The sequence below is a fragment of the Psammomys obesus genome, unplaced genomic scaffold (genome assembly GCF_907164565.1).
Source record: "Psammomys obesus unplaced genomic scaffold, mPsaObe1.curated_primary_1811, whole genome shotgun sequence".
NCBI classification, from domain to species: domain Eukaryota; kingdom Metazoa; phylum Chordata; class Mammalia; order Rodentia; family Muridae; genus Psammomys; species Psammomys obesus.
This window is the reverse complement of record NW_026589652.1, coordinates 90,505-104,088: the sequence shown is the minus strand read 5'-3', so window position 1 is coordinate 104,088 and position 13,584 is coordinate 90,505. Positions and strand designations below refer to the sequence as shown.

General features: G+C 39.0%; 1 gene segment (V, D, J or C); it reads left to right on the top strand.

Annotated features, from left to right (window-relative positions):
- The first annotated feature begins 315 nt into the window (after positions 1 to 315).
- Positions 316 to 12,451, top strand: LOC129675156 (immunoglobulin kappa variable 4-1-like). The segment is given in 3 exon segments: positions 316 to 382; positions 581 to 882; positions 12,275 to 12,451. Coding segments are annotated over 3 exon segments (528 nt in total).
- The last annotated feature ends 1,133 nt before the right edge of the window (positions 12,452 to 13,584 follow it).

Sequence of the window (13,584 nt, the reverse complement as noted above, 5' to 3'; positions counted from 1 at the left end):
TCGGTATTATTTCTATTAATCTCACTTGCTTTAAATATTTTTTGATTTTAATGGAAGATTTTCATCTCGATATTTGCAGATTGTGAGCTCTAAGTTGGTCCTTGAGTTTCTATGTTGACTTTTTTTTCCTCAGTGATTAGTTACTCGCTTTGATGATATTTTTGTCTGTAGATTTAGTTTGGATTCTCTAACAACCCAGTACCATGGCGATTTACTTTCTTATTTGATGACTGTTTTGCATAGGTCCCTACAAGACAGCCCAGCTGCCCATAATTTATAAACCAGGCCTTTGCAGTGAGAACTGAAAAGCATCAGACAGCCTGGGCAACCAAGATGGAGTCACACACCCAGGTCTTCATATTCCTGCTCCTCTGGTTGTCTGGTAAGACATTAAAGAGTATTAGAGTATTAGAATATCATCAAAATAATACATTTGTAGAAAAAACAAAAAATCTATTTACTATAGGAAACCAATTGTATGCAGGCAATGCTAATAGAAAATGGATTTTTGATCCTAACATTTTTATCAGGAAATCTTTGTGTGTATATGTGTACACTAATTGTGTATTTATGGTTACAGGTGCTGAAGGGAACATTGTGATGACCCAGTCTCCTGAATTCATGTCCACATCTGTTGGAGAGAGAATCACCCTAAGCTGCAAGTCCAGTCAGAGTGTGGGTGGTTATGTAGCTTGGTACCAGCAGAAACCAGGGCAACCTCTTAAACTGCTAATCTATGATGCGTCCAATCGATACACTGGGGTCCCTGATCGCTTCACAGGCAGTGGATCTGGGACAGATTTCACTCTCAGCATTAGCAGTGTGCAGGCTGAAGACCTGGCAGTTTATTACTGTCAGCAGTATAGTAGCTCTCCTCCCACAGTGCTTCAGCCCCCAACACAAACCTCCTTGAGAGTCTCACCAGCTGCCTGCACCACAAACAGCCCTGGGCCTGCACACTTCCCCCTTCTGCCTGAGATCTGCTATGCATAACTAACTGATGCAACCTTCAGTAGAAAATTAATTAAGAGGTGGCCTTCTTTATTCCATATTTTTGACAACACTGGTGTGCATAGATAAAAAGGAGAAGCTAATTTAAGAGATTTAGAAGTTGTGGTTTTGCACTGAGATGATACCATACAAGCAAGAAGCATCAGTGAAGTTTATGGTGTCATGCTGACTTTAGATATCTCTTTGTTATGCCTTCAGGCTATGATGAATCTGTATAAAATAGGATAGAGTTTAAAATCATTTACAAAGAATACATCATCCTGAGATTATTAGTTTAGATTGAGAATCCTCAAGCCTTGGTAAATTATCTAATTAGAAAATCGTCCATTTCATTAGATTTTCAAATTTTATGGTGTATTGAGTTTTGAAGTGAGACCTAACAAGTTGAATTTTTTCAGTGTCTGTCATTCTGGCCTGCTTTTTTTCTTATTTTGTTGATTTGTATAGTTTCTCTTGCCTTTTAGTTAGTTTGGCTAAGGGTTTGTCTATCTTGTTGATTTCCTCAAAGAACCAACTTTTGGTTTCTTTTGAGTGTCTCAATTTTCTTTTCATATAATAAATAGTTTAATGCTGCAATTATAGAATGCCATATAAATTTGAAAGATCCGTATTGCATTATCAGCATACAGAAAGATGAGAAACTCTGGGCAACTTCTCATGTTGTATGCTTTGGTCTGTATGTCTGTGTCTACTGCAAATATGCATCTGATTTTCATTTATTTATTATAACTGATTAGCTTTGTATCCCAGCTGTTTTCTTCCTCTTCGTCTCCTCCAAATCGCACTCTCCTTTCTTCTCCTCCTCCCATGCCCTTCCCTCAGTCTACTGATAGGGTTGGACCTCCTCCCCTTCCATCTGACCCTAACTAATCAGGTCTCATCAGGACTGGCTGCTTTGTCTTACTCTGTTGTCTGATAAGACTGTTCCCCCATTAGGGGAAGGTGATCAAAGAGCCAGCCACTGTGTTTATGTTAGAGACAGCCCCTGTTCCCCTTACTAGTTAACCCACTTGCAGACTGAGCTGCCAGGGGTTACATCTGTGCAGGGGTTTTAGGTTATCTCTGTGCATGGACCTTGGTTGGAGGATCAGTCTCAGAAAAGTACCCTGTGCCCAGAATTTTGGCTTTGTTTTTCTCTTTGTGGAGTTCCTGTCCCTTTCTGGTCTTACTATCTCCTTTCTTTCATAAGATTCCCTGCACTCCTCTCAAAGTTTGACTATGAATCTCAGGATATGTTTTGATACCCTTCTGGACAGAGCCTTTCAGAAGTCTTCTGTTGTAGGCTCCTTTCCTGTTCCCTGTTTTCTCCCACTTCAGATGACTGTATTGTTTGCCATTCTGAATGAAGATCCATCATCTTACCTTGGGTCCTTCTTCTTGCTTAGCTTCTATAGGTGTACAGATTTTAGTATGTTTATGTTATATTGTAAGTCTAATATACACTTATGAGTGAGTATACATCATACATGTCTTTCTGCTTCTGGGATACCTCACTCAAAATGATCTTTTCCTCAGTTGATGGACATCTGGGTTGTTTCCAGATTCTACCTATTACAAATAAAGCTGCTATGAACATGGTTGAGCAATTGTCCTTGTTGTGTTCTTGAGCGTATTTTGGATATATTCCTAGCAGTGGTAAAACTGGTTCTTGAGGAAGCACTGTTCCTAATTGTCTGACAAAGTGCCAGAATGATTTCCAAAGTAGTTGTATAAGTTTACATTCCCAGGAGCAGTGGTGGAGGATTTCCCTTTCTCCACACCCTCTCCAGCAGGTATTGTCACTTGAGTTTTTGTTCTTAGCCATTCTTTAGTTTATAAGATGAAATCTCAGGGTCAATTTTATTTGCATTTCCCTGATGACCAAGGACACTGAGCATTTCTTTAGGTGTTTCTCTGCCATTTGATATTCTTCTATAGAGAATTCTGTTCTGCTCTGTACCCCATTTTTAAATTTTAAACCCCAAATTTAAATTAAATAAATTACTCAATTTATTGCTTTTTAACTTCTTGAGTTCTTTACATGTCCTGGATATTAGCCCCGTGCCAGATATAGGTTTGTTGAATACCTTTCCCAGCCTGTAGGTTATCCCTTTGTTTTGATGACAGTGTCCTTTGCTTTACAGAAGCTTTTCAGTTTCATGAGGTCCCATTTACATATTGTTGATCTTAGAGCCTGTGCTGTTGGTGTTCTGTTCAAAAAGTTGTCTCTTGCCAATGAGTTCCATGCACTTCCCCACTTCTTTTTTCTAACAGATTTAGTGTGTCTGTTTTTATGTTGAGGTCTTTGATCCGCTTGGACTTTAATTTTGTGCAGGTTGTCTCTATTTGCATTTTTCTACATGTAGACATCCAGTTAGACCAGCATCATTTGTTGAAGATTTTTTTTTTCCATTTTGTGGTTTTTGCATCTTTGTCAAAAATCAGTATCTTTTGGTGTATGGGTTTATTCCTGGATTTTCTTTTTGATTCTATGGATCTATCATTCTGTTACTTTGCCAGTAACATAGAGATTTTTATTATTATTATTGTTCTGCAGAACTGCGAGAGATCAGAGATGGTGATACCTCCTCAGAATCTATTGTTGTACAGGATTTTAAAATCAATTTTGGGTTTTTGTTTTTCCATATGAAGTTGAGATTTTTTTTTCTTTCAACTTCCGTAGGGAATTGTGTTGGTATTTCAATGAGAATTGCAGTGAATGTGTAATTTGCTTTTGGCAGGATGGCCATTTTCATTATGTTAATACTACTAATCCATGAGCATGAGAGATCTTACCATCTTCTGATATCCTCTTCTATTTCTTTCTTCAGAGACTTGAAGTTCTTTTTCAAACATCTTTCACTTGCTTGGTTAGAGTCACACCAACGTACTTTTTGTTATTTGTGGCTATTGAGAAAGGTGTAGTGTCCCTAATTTCTTTTTCAGCCCTTTTGCCTTTTGTATACAGGAGGGCTACTGATTTTTTTTTTTTTTTTAGTTATTTTTTTACGCAGTTTGCTGAAAGTGCTTATCAGCTAAAGGGTTCTATGGTTGAACTTTTTCCATTTATTTATGTATTTATTTGTTTTTTTATTATTCGTTATATTTTATTAACTCTGTATCCCAGAGACTGAGGAATGCTCCCTCATTCCCTCCCAATCCCATTCTCCCTCCCTCATCTCCTCCCTGCCCCTTTCCAAGTCCACTGATTGGGGAGGTGCCACGGACCAGCCCAGTCGGGCTCCCTGCATCCACGGGAAAATCAGAGGTTTGGATATCAGGAAGGCACAGTTTCAGGCGAATGACAGTCAGAGACCACAGTGGAGAGTGATTCTATTGCTGCAATTTTACTGAAGTTAGCTAATAATTTTATAGTAATTACATAGGGAAATACCTTAAAGTTGGCATACTTCCCAGAACACTTAGATTTTTACCAAGAATACAAGGTTTACATTTTAACTCAAAAATGTAGCTAAACATAAAGCAGTGCCCACAAGAAATCTTGGCCTGAGAACTTTTTGATCAAAGCAAACAAAGGAAAAAAACCTCAAACTGCAGTTTCATTATTGCTAACCAATGAAGAGGAAAGTCAGGAGCTAAGCTAGATGCCTGCCAAAATCTTTCTCTTTGTTAACCATCTTCCCATATGTCTTGCTAAAGATTTACGATCCTCCCTAGAAACAAGACACTGAAGGGGGCAAGCTGGAGCCAGCTGTACTTCTCATGCTATTTTTTCCTAAAAAGGAGCCCATTATTTTTTCACTATTCTTATAATGCTTTTAATACTAAATCTAATTCATTACTTCTCTTAAAATTACTTTTCTTCCATTCTATTCTTGTTAAAGCTTTTAGTAATCTATCAAAAATATGTTTCCTTGAATAGTTAATTGTGCTGTTTCAGGAATCATAGAGAAAGATCAAAAAACTCATTAATCCAGCCCCACAACTGCGACTGAAAAAGCATAGAGACCCTAGAATACGTCTTTTTAACTTAGGTGGTTGGGGGGGGGCAGCAATTGACCTCCAGAGAGCTAATTTCCGAAGAAAGCATATCTCCTGCCCTGTAGCACATCTATTGATATGCTACACTGGCAACACTGGAGTGGGTGTAGCAGGCAGGACCTCCTCCTTTTTTATCTGACCCTGTTTTATCAGGTATCTTCAGGACTGGTTACAAAGTTCTCCTCTGTGGCCTAGCAGTACTGCTCCTACCTTGGGGAATGGGGAGGTCAAAGAGCCTTCCATTGAGTTCCTGTCAGAAATAGTCCCTGTTCCCCTTACTATGGAAAAACAATTGGTTATTGAGCTACCACAGGCTACACCAGAGCAGAGGTTCTAGGTTATATGCATACATGGTCCTTGGTGGAATGTCAGTCTCAGAAAAGACCCCTGTGCTCAGATAGATTTGGTCCTTGTGAAACTCCTATCCTTATTGTTGAATTTTTTGCATCAACAATGTACACTATCATATTATATGCAAATAGTAATATTTTGAATTCTTCCTTTCTGATTTTTATCCTCTTGAACTCTTTTATTTGTCTTATTGTTCTCGATAGAACTTCAAGTACTATCTTGAAGAGATGCAGAGAGAGTCAGCAGCCTTGCCTTGTCTGTGATTTCAGTTAGATTGATTTAAGTGTCTCTCCATTTAGTTTGATGTTGGCTATAGGCTTGCTCTATACTGTCTTTATCATATTTATGTATGTGCCTTGTATCCCTGATCTCTCCAAGTTTTAAACATGAATGGGTGTTGCATTTGAGATTTCTCAAATGCTTTTTTGTCATCTAAGAAGTAGATTATCTGGTTTTTCTCTTTCAGTTTGTTTATATGGTGGATTACATTGACTGATTTCTATATACTGAACCACCCTGTATGCCTGGGTTGAAGCCTATTGGTCATTGTGGATGATATCTTTTATATGTTCTTGGATTTGGTTTGCAAGTATTTTATTGAGTATTTTTGCATCAATGTTCATAAGAGAGAGAGAGAGATCTGAAGTTCTGTTTCTTTGTTGGGTGTTTGTGTGGTTTAGATATCAAGTGATTGTGGCTTCATAGAATGAGTTTGGTAATGTTCCTTCTTTTTTATTGTATGGAATAGTTTGAAGAGAATTTGAGTTAGCTCTTCTTTGAACATGTGGTAGAATTCAGGTCTGAAACTGTCTTTTTTTTTTTTTTGGCATGGGAGACTTTTGATGAGTGTTTCTATTTCCTTGGGGGATGTAGGACTATTTCATCTATTTCCCTGATCTTGATTTAATTTTGGTAAGTGGAATCTCTCAAGAAAATTGTTCATTTAATTTTCAAATTTTCTGGCATATAGGCTTTTGAAGTAAAACCTAATGATTGTTTGGATTTCCTCAGTGTCTGTAATTATATCCCCTTTTTCATTTCTGATTTTGCTGATTTGTATAGTTTCTCTCTGCCCTTTTAGTTAGTTTGACTAAGGGTTTGTCTATCTTGTTGATTTTCTCAAAGAACCTGCTCTTGGTTTCATTGATTCTTTGAATTGGTTTCTTTGTTTCTAACGCAATGATTTCAGGTGCTAGTTTGACTATTTCCAATTGTCTACTCCTCTTTGGTTTGTCTGCTTCTTCTTTTACCTAGAGGTTTTAGTTGTTTGGTTAAGTTGCTTATATGAGATATCTCAAACTTCTTTTTGGAGGCATTATTGCTATGGATTTTCCTCTTAGCACTGCTTTCTTTGTGTCCCATAAGTTTGGATATGTTTTGCCTTCATTTTCACTCAATATTAGGAAGTCAGTCTCTAATTTCTTTTTTTCATTTCTTCCTTGACCAAGCTATCATTGAGTAGAGAGTTGTTCAATTTCCAGGTGTATATAGGCTTTTTCTTATTTCTACTGTTATTGAGTTCTAGTTTTAAGCCGTGGTGGTCTGATAATATACGAGGGATTATTTCGACCTTCTTGTATCTCTTGATGCTTACTTTGTGCTGACTATATGCTCAATTTTTGCGAGGGTTCTATGAGGCGATCAAAAGATGTATAGTCTTTTGAGTTTGTGTACAAAGTTTTGTAGACTTCTTTTAGGTCTATTTAAGTTAGGACGTCTGTAAGTGTCATTATTTCCCCATTTAGCTTCTGTCTAGATGATCTCTCCCTTGGCGAGAGTGGAGTGTTGGATAGTGGAGTCACCCACTATTAGGGTGTTGGGATCAATGTGTGATTTAAGCTTTAATAATGTTTCATTTACAAATGCATGTGCTCTTGTATTTGGGGCATAGATGTTCATGATTTTGATATCCTCCTGGTGGATTTTTTCCTTTGATGAGAATGAAGTGCCTCTCCTCATATTTTTTGATAAATTTTGGTTGAAATTCTACTTTATTAGATACTAAGGTAGCTACCCCAGCTTGGTCAATGGGTCCACTTGGTTGAAAAAACATTTTTCCAGCCCTTTACTCTGAGATGTTTATTTTTGTTGCAGAGGTGTGTTTCTTGAGTGCAGCAGAATGTTGGATCCTGTTTCAGCAACCATTCTGTTAGTTTGTGTCATTTTATTGGACAGTTGAAGCTGTTAATGTTGATAGATAACAGTGACCAAATAGTGTTAGTTTTTTTTTTTTTTATTGTGGAGTTGGTGGTGTTACTGTGTTTCAAGGCTTTTTTCCTTTTAATTTTTTGTTGTGAAGTTATCTATATCCTGCGATTTCTTGGGTGTAGTTGATTTCATTGGATTGGAGGTTTCCTTCAGGTATCTTCTGTAGGGCTGGGTTGCTGTGTAGATAGTGTTTAAGTTTAGTTTTGTCATAGAATATTTTCTTTTCTTCACCTATGATGATTAATATCTTTGCCGTGTATAGTAGTCTGGGTTGGTATCTGGGGTCTCTTAGAGTCTGGATGACATCTGCCCAGGCCCTTCTGACTTTCATAGTTTCTGTTAAGAAGTCTGGTATGATTCTGATAGGTGTACCTTTACATGTTACTTGGCCTTTTCCCCTTGCTGATTATAGTATTTTTTGTTTGTTCTGTAGATTTAGTGTTTTGACTATGATGTGACATGAAGAGTTCCTTTTCTGATCTAGTCTATTTGGTGTTCTGTTTGTCTCTTGCATGATAATGTACATCTCATTCTTTAAGCTGGAAAATTTTTCTTCTATGATTTTCTTGAAAATATTTCCTGTACTTATTTTTTGTATATTCCTATTATTCTTAAATTTTGTCTTTTCCTGAGTGAGGTATCCCAGAAGCAGAAAGACACACAGGGTATATACTCACTCATAAGTGGATATTAGACATATAATATAATAATGTGTACTAAAATCTGTACACACAAAGAAAGTAATCAAGAAAGAGGACGCCGGCTAACATGCTCAATACCCATTAAGAAAGGCAAAGAGGATGGACATCAGAAGAAGGAGAAAACCAGGGAATAGGACAAGAGCTTACCACAGAGGGCCTCTGAAAGTCTCTACCCTGCAGGTTATCAAAGCAGATGCTGAGACTTATGGCCAACCTTTGGGTAGAATGCAGGGAATATTATGAAGGAAGGAAGAAATAGTAGCTCCTGGAGAGGACAGGTTCTCTACAAGGAGAGCAACAAAACCAAATAATCTGGGCACAGAGGTCTTTTCTGAGCTTGATACTCCAACCAAGGACCAATGATGGAGATAACCTAGAACGCCTGCACAGATGTAGCCCATGGCAGTTCAGTGTCCAAGTGGATTCCATGTTAATGGGGAAGAGGGACTGCCTCTAAAAGGAACTGATTGTTCTGCTCTTTGATAACCTCTCCCTGTTGGGGGAGCAGCTTTACCAGGCCACAGAGGAAGACAATGCAGCCATACCTGATGAGACCTGATAAACTAGGATCAGAAGGAAGAAGAGGAAGACTATCCCTATCAGAAGACTTGGGGAGGGGCATGCATGGAGAAGGGGGAGCGATGGTGGACTGGGAGGAGAGTAGAGAGAGGTTTATGGGGGAATACAAAGTAAGTAAATTCTAATAAATAAAAAAAAACACAAAAATTTGTCTTTTCACTACATCCTTGATTTCTTGGATGTTTTGTGATTGGGACTTTTCTGATTTTACTGGTTTGCATGGATGCCACTGGTAGACCCATGGAACAGGGGCTTCAGTGTTTAGAATGCTCTCTCAAGGATCCCTATGTTACCCATAGTTGGTGTCTGTGTGGGAGGGATCAGATGTCTGGCTGCTATCATAGAGAGACCCTGGATCTGGGGTTCTGCAAGCACTCACTTAAAGGTTCACAGAGGATCCCCCTGTTCTCTACTCTCAGATTTGGGTCTGCAGGGGCAAATGAGAGTGTAGAAGATCCATAGGCTCATTGGTGTCCACACTTTTGTCTTCGAGCAGGGAGGCCTGTACTTGGGGTAGCTGCCTCTGCAGTCTCAGTCACCAAGCACAGAGGTTCATGCTTGGAGTATCAGCTGCCCTGCCAGAGCCACACCTCTGGGAGGACCATCTGTGCTGTTTCAGTCATGGAGTGCCAGAACACGGAGGTTCCGCTTGATCTAGCTGCCATCCTGCTGCAGCTGCAGCCCTGGGAGGCCTGCCTGTGCCATTTCAGTGTTTCAGTCACTGAGCATGAAAGATCATCGTGCTTGGGGCACCCACTGAGGCTTCAGCTGAGCAAGGAGGCCTGCCTCCTCTGAACCTGTTCTTGGGGCAAAGGAAAGTGCATTGGTGTTGAATATTCACCACTTTCAGTCCCTGGAGACATCCATGAACTCATGGATCCAAACTGGCCCAGCTCACGAGTTGTCTCCTCTCTCCCAGGAAGCCTCAATGTGGATGTTCTCATTTTAGCTGCCCCTCCGGGCAAAGGATGAAGTTTTGCAACCTTTGAACCTCAGATACAGTGTGTGCTGGTTGTCGCCATCCTGGGACAGCTCCTATGACTTATATATTGAATACAGTTTTGGATATATAGCAACACACTTTTCCAAACACATAGACTTATATACTTTACAAGGTAGTTTTGTTTTTTAGTATGACATAAAGTTGCATACCTGTAACCCCATCTTTTGAGAAGTTGAGCAGGAGAATGCATGTTTGAGGCCAGCCTGGCTTACAAAATAGTATCCTATCTGATTTCTACCTTATTAGCTCAGGAAAAAAAAATATTAAAAAATTGTGATTGAATATGAAAGTGAACTCGGGAGGCCAATTCAAAGAAAGTAATATGTTAAGTCATACATTTCTTATGGGGTAATTTCTAGCTTCCAAGTTTCATTAGAGACCTTACTAGTATGAAATTTAAAGATAATTTTTATTCTGAGACATTGCATGGAAGATGCTCAGTGGGCCCTACTCTACATAACAATATTATGGAGTTTCTGATTCTTGGGACAAGACAATAGACTCAGTTCAGTTATAATCAAAAGATATAATGATTACTGCTAGGAGGATATCAATCTCCAAGACAAACTATGGGCATGAGGAATATTAGGAAATGTGTGGCTGTGAAGGTTACAGTGCGGGTTCACAAATCATACCTCGAGAACGGTTCCAAGTGTGAGGTTTATTGGGGGAAGGGAAAAGGGGTAACACGCAGAGAGATGGGGCAAAAGAGAAAGAGAGAGGGAAGGGGCTCTGCCAGTTTCTTATAAGTTGACCCAGAGCATGCCCAGGTGGTTCTGGGTGATCAACGGGTGTTCTTCTCCGTGGCTTCCCTAATGCCTGATAACCAGTTTGTCAGGTTCCTTGGAGCTGGCAGTAGAGATGCCTGCTTACTGATTCCAACAAAGAAAGTATTTTTAAATGAGAGAACCACAAGAAGACCTTGAGTGTCTGCCAAGCCAACCAGGAGCCGTCACAATAATTTCACGGAAAATATAAAAGAATTTGAGTGTTTTGAATGAGATAGCCCCCTCCCCAGTAGGCTCATATGTTTGAATTGTCTTGTTTTACACTTGGTGGACTGTGTATGAAGGATTAGGAGGTGTGAATTTGAGGAGAGGTGTGGCCTTGTTGGAAGAGATGTGCCCTTTGGAGTGGGTTTTGCAGTTTCAAAAACCCACTTTCATACCCAGAGTGTCTCTCTTGGCCTGCTGACTGTGGATCAGATCACATTCTTAGCAACCTTTCCTGCCTGCCTCCCACCATGCTCTGGCCATGATGGCCATGGAATAACCCTCTGAAACTCTGAGCAAGCCCTCAGTTAAATGCTTTCTTCTATTTGTTGCCTTGTTCATGAGGTTTCATCATTGTAATACTAACCCTATCTAAATCAGCTTTATCAACACAACTCTTGGTTATGTATAGTAATAGTGAGCAGAGTCAGACAACTAACTAGGCTGGTGTGTGGTCTGGGGAGCATATAGGCCAGGCTGTATGTTAGCAAAAATGACCTCTAAGGAACCAGTGTTGGCAAATTCACACAATCAAGATGATACTGTAGGCTTGTGTGTTCTTAAGCACCTTGATACTGCTTTTAGACTGGAATGGACTCATTTGCATGCCATCCACATGCTAATGTCCTTATTCACACCCAGAAACCTAATGAGGAGTATGTTTTCAGTAGCATTTTCTGACAAGCATATTTTTCTAGATGTAGGAGGCTGTGGATGATGAACAAATCCACAATTCAGGTACAGGATTAGAATCTTGATTTTGCATCTTTTGGATTGTGTGTAATATTAGGCAAATTCCATATCTTCTCCAACCCTCAATTTCCTGCCAAGGAATTTGCTTTGGTTACTTAAAGGGGTACCCCAAATTAATAATTCAGATGAATGCTATTTAATATAATATTAAAAGATAATTTAGTGTTTTACTTTGTGAATAAGGAAATGTTGGTTAAGGACTTTTTTTATATTGTTTATTATTATTAGTTACATTTTATTAACTCTGTATCCCAGCTGTATCCTCCTCCCTTATTCCCTCCCAATCCCACTCGCCCTCCCTCAGCTTCTCCCAGCCCCTTTCCATGTCCACAGAATGGGGAGGACCTCCTCCCCTTTCCTCTGGCCCTGTTTTATCAGGACATTTTTTTTTCTAATTAAAAACTTTTATTTCCATGACATACACGGAACTCATAGAGGCCAAATAAGAAAACAAATCAAACTCAAACACTATGAAATCATAAAGAAAACTGTATTCAATCTAATGTCAAGCTATGTAATTCACACTTGGTAGATTTATTACATCAATCATTTTACCCCTAGAAAAATAATTTTTTTCGAGTCTCAATTTCTAAATAATTTACAACTCATTCTTTAAAATAGAATGAAAAGCTATGACAAAAAGAAGACCAACATTTAGCACGTTGTCAAAATCAATGTTCTTTTGTTAAAAACAGCTGACATCTGTCAGTAGTAACTGTATGGAGAGTGTTGGTGTGACCATACTGTCCTGCACTGTTGTTGATAGTAAGGCTCTGGTCTCTGCTGTGGGTAGTTGTTACCCCATGATCATCCATGCCACTGATTCCATCGATTGTCACTTGGCCATCCTCGTCTGTTATCCCTATCTCTAAATAGTCTTTTGTCTTGCAGCCAGTTGCCTCTATTTCTTTGTTGACCACTAGCTCTGCTATTCCATTCCTCAACATTGGAGGCTATTCAGGAGGATGTTTCAAGAATTCCCATTACTCTTTGTCATCTTGTGTGAATATACTTGGAATCATCTCTTCAAAACTTGGAATCACTTCAGAAGTTTCACTCATTTTGAAATTCTGTACAATTTTTAGGATCCTTCCATGATATGCACAGTAGTAATTAGGGGCATTCACACAGCAGCAACCCACACAGCTGTCCTAGGTAACCAAATACTTAGCTCATTAAGGACTTAATACTCTTCAAACTATTCCACAAAATAGAAAGAGAAGGAACACTACCAAACTCATTCTATGAAGCCATAGTCATCTTGGTACCTAAACCTCACAAAGACCTAACAAAGAAAGGCAATTTCAGACCAATCTCCCTTATTAACATTGATGCAAAAATACTCAACAAAATACCTGCAAACTGAATCCAAGAACACATCAAAGATATCATCCACTATGACCACGTATGCTTCATCTCTGGCATGCAGGGATAGTTCAATATACAGAAACCAATCAATGTGAACCACCACAAAAACAAACTGAAGGAGAAAAACCTTATGATCATCTCCTTAGATGCTGAAAAAGCATTTGACAAAATCCAACATCTATTCATGTTTAAAGTCTTGGAAAGATCAAGGATACAAGGCACATACCTGAGCGTAGTAAAGGCAATATACAGCAAGCCTATACCCAATATCAAACTCAATGGAGAGAAACTTAAATCATCCCCACTGAAATCAGGGACAAGGCAAGGCTGTCCCCTCTCTCCATATCTCTTTGACATTGTTCTTGAAGTCCTAGCTAGAGCAATAAAACAATTGAAGGAGATCAAGGGGATGCAAATTGGAAAGAAAGAAGTCAAAGTATCACTGTTTGCAGAAGATATGATACTATAAGTGAGTGACTGCAAAAATTCTACCAGGGAACTCCTACAGCTGATTAACACCTTCAGCAAAGTGGCTGGATACAAAATTACCTCAAAAAAATCAATAGTCCTCCCCTATACAAAAGACAAAAGGTCCGAGAAAGAAATTAGGGAAAGAAATCCCTTCACAATAGCCACA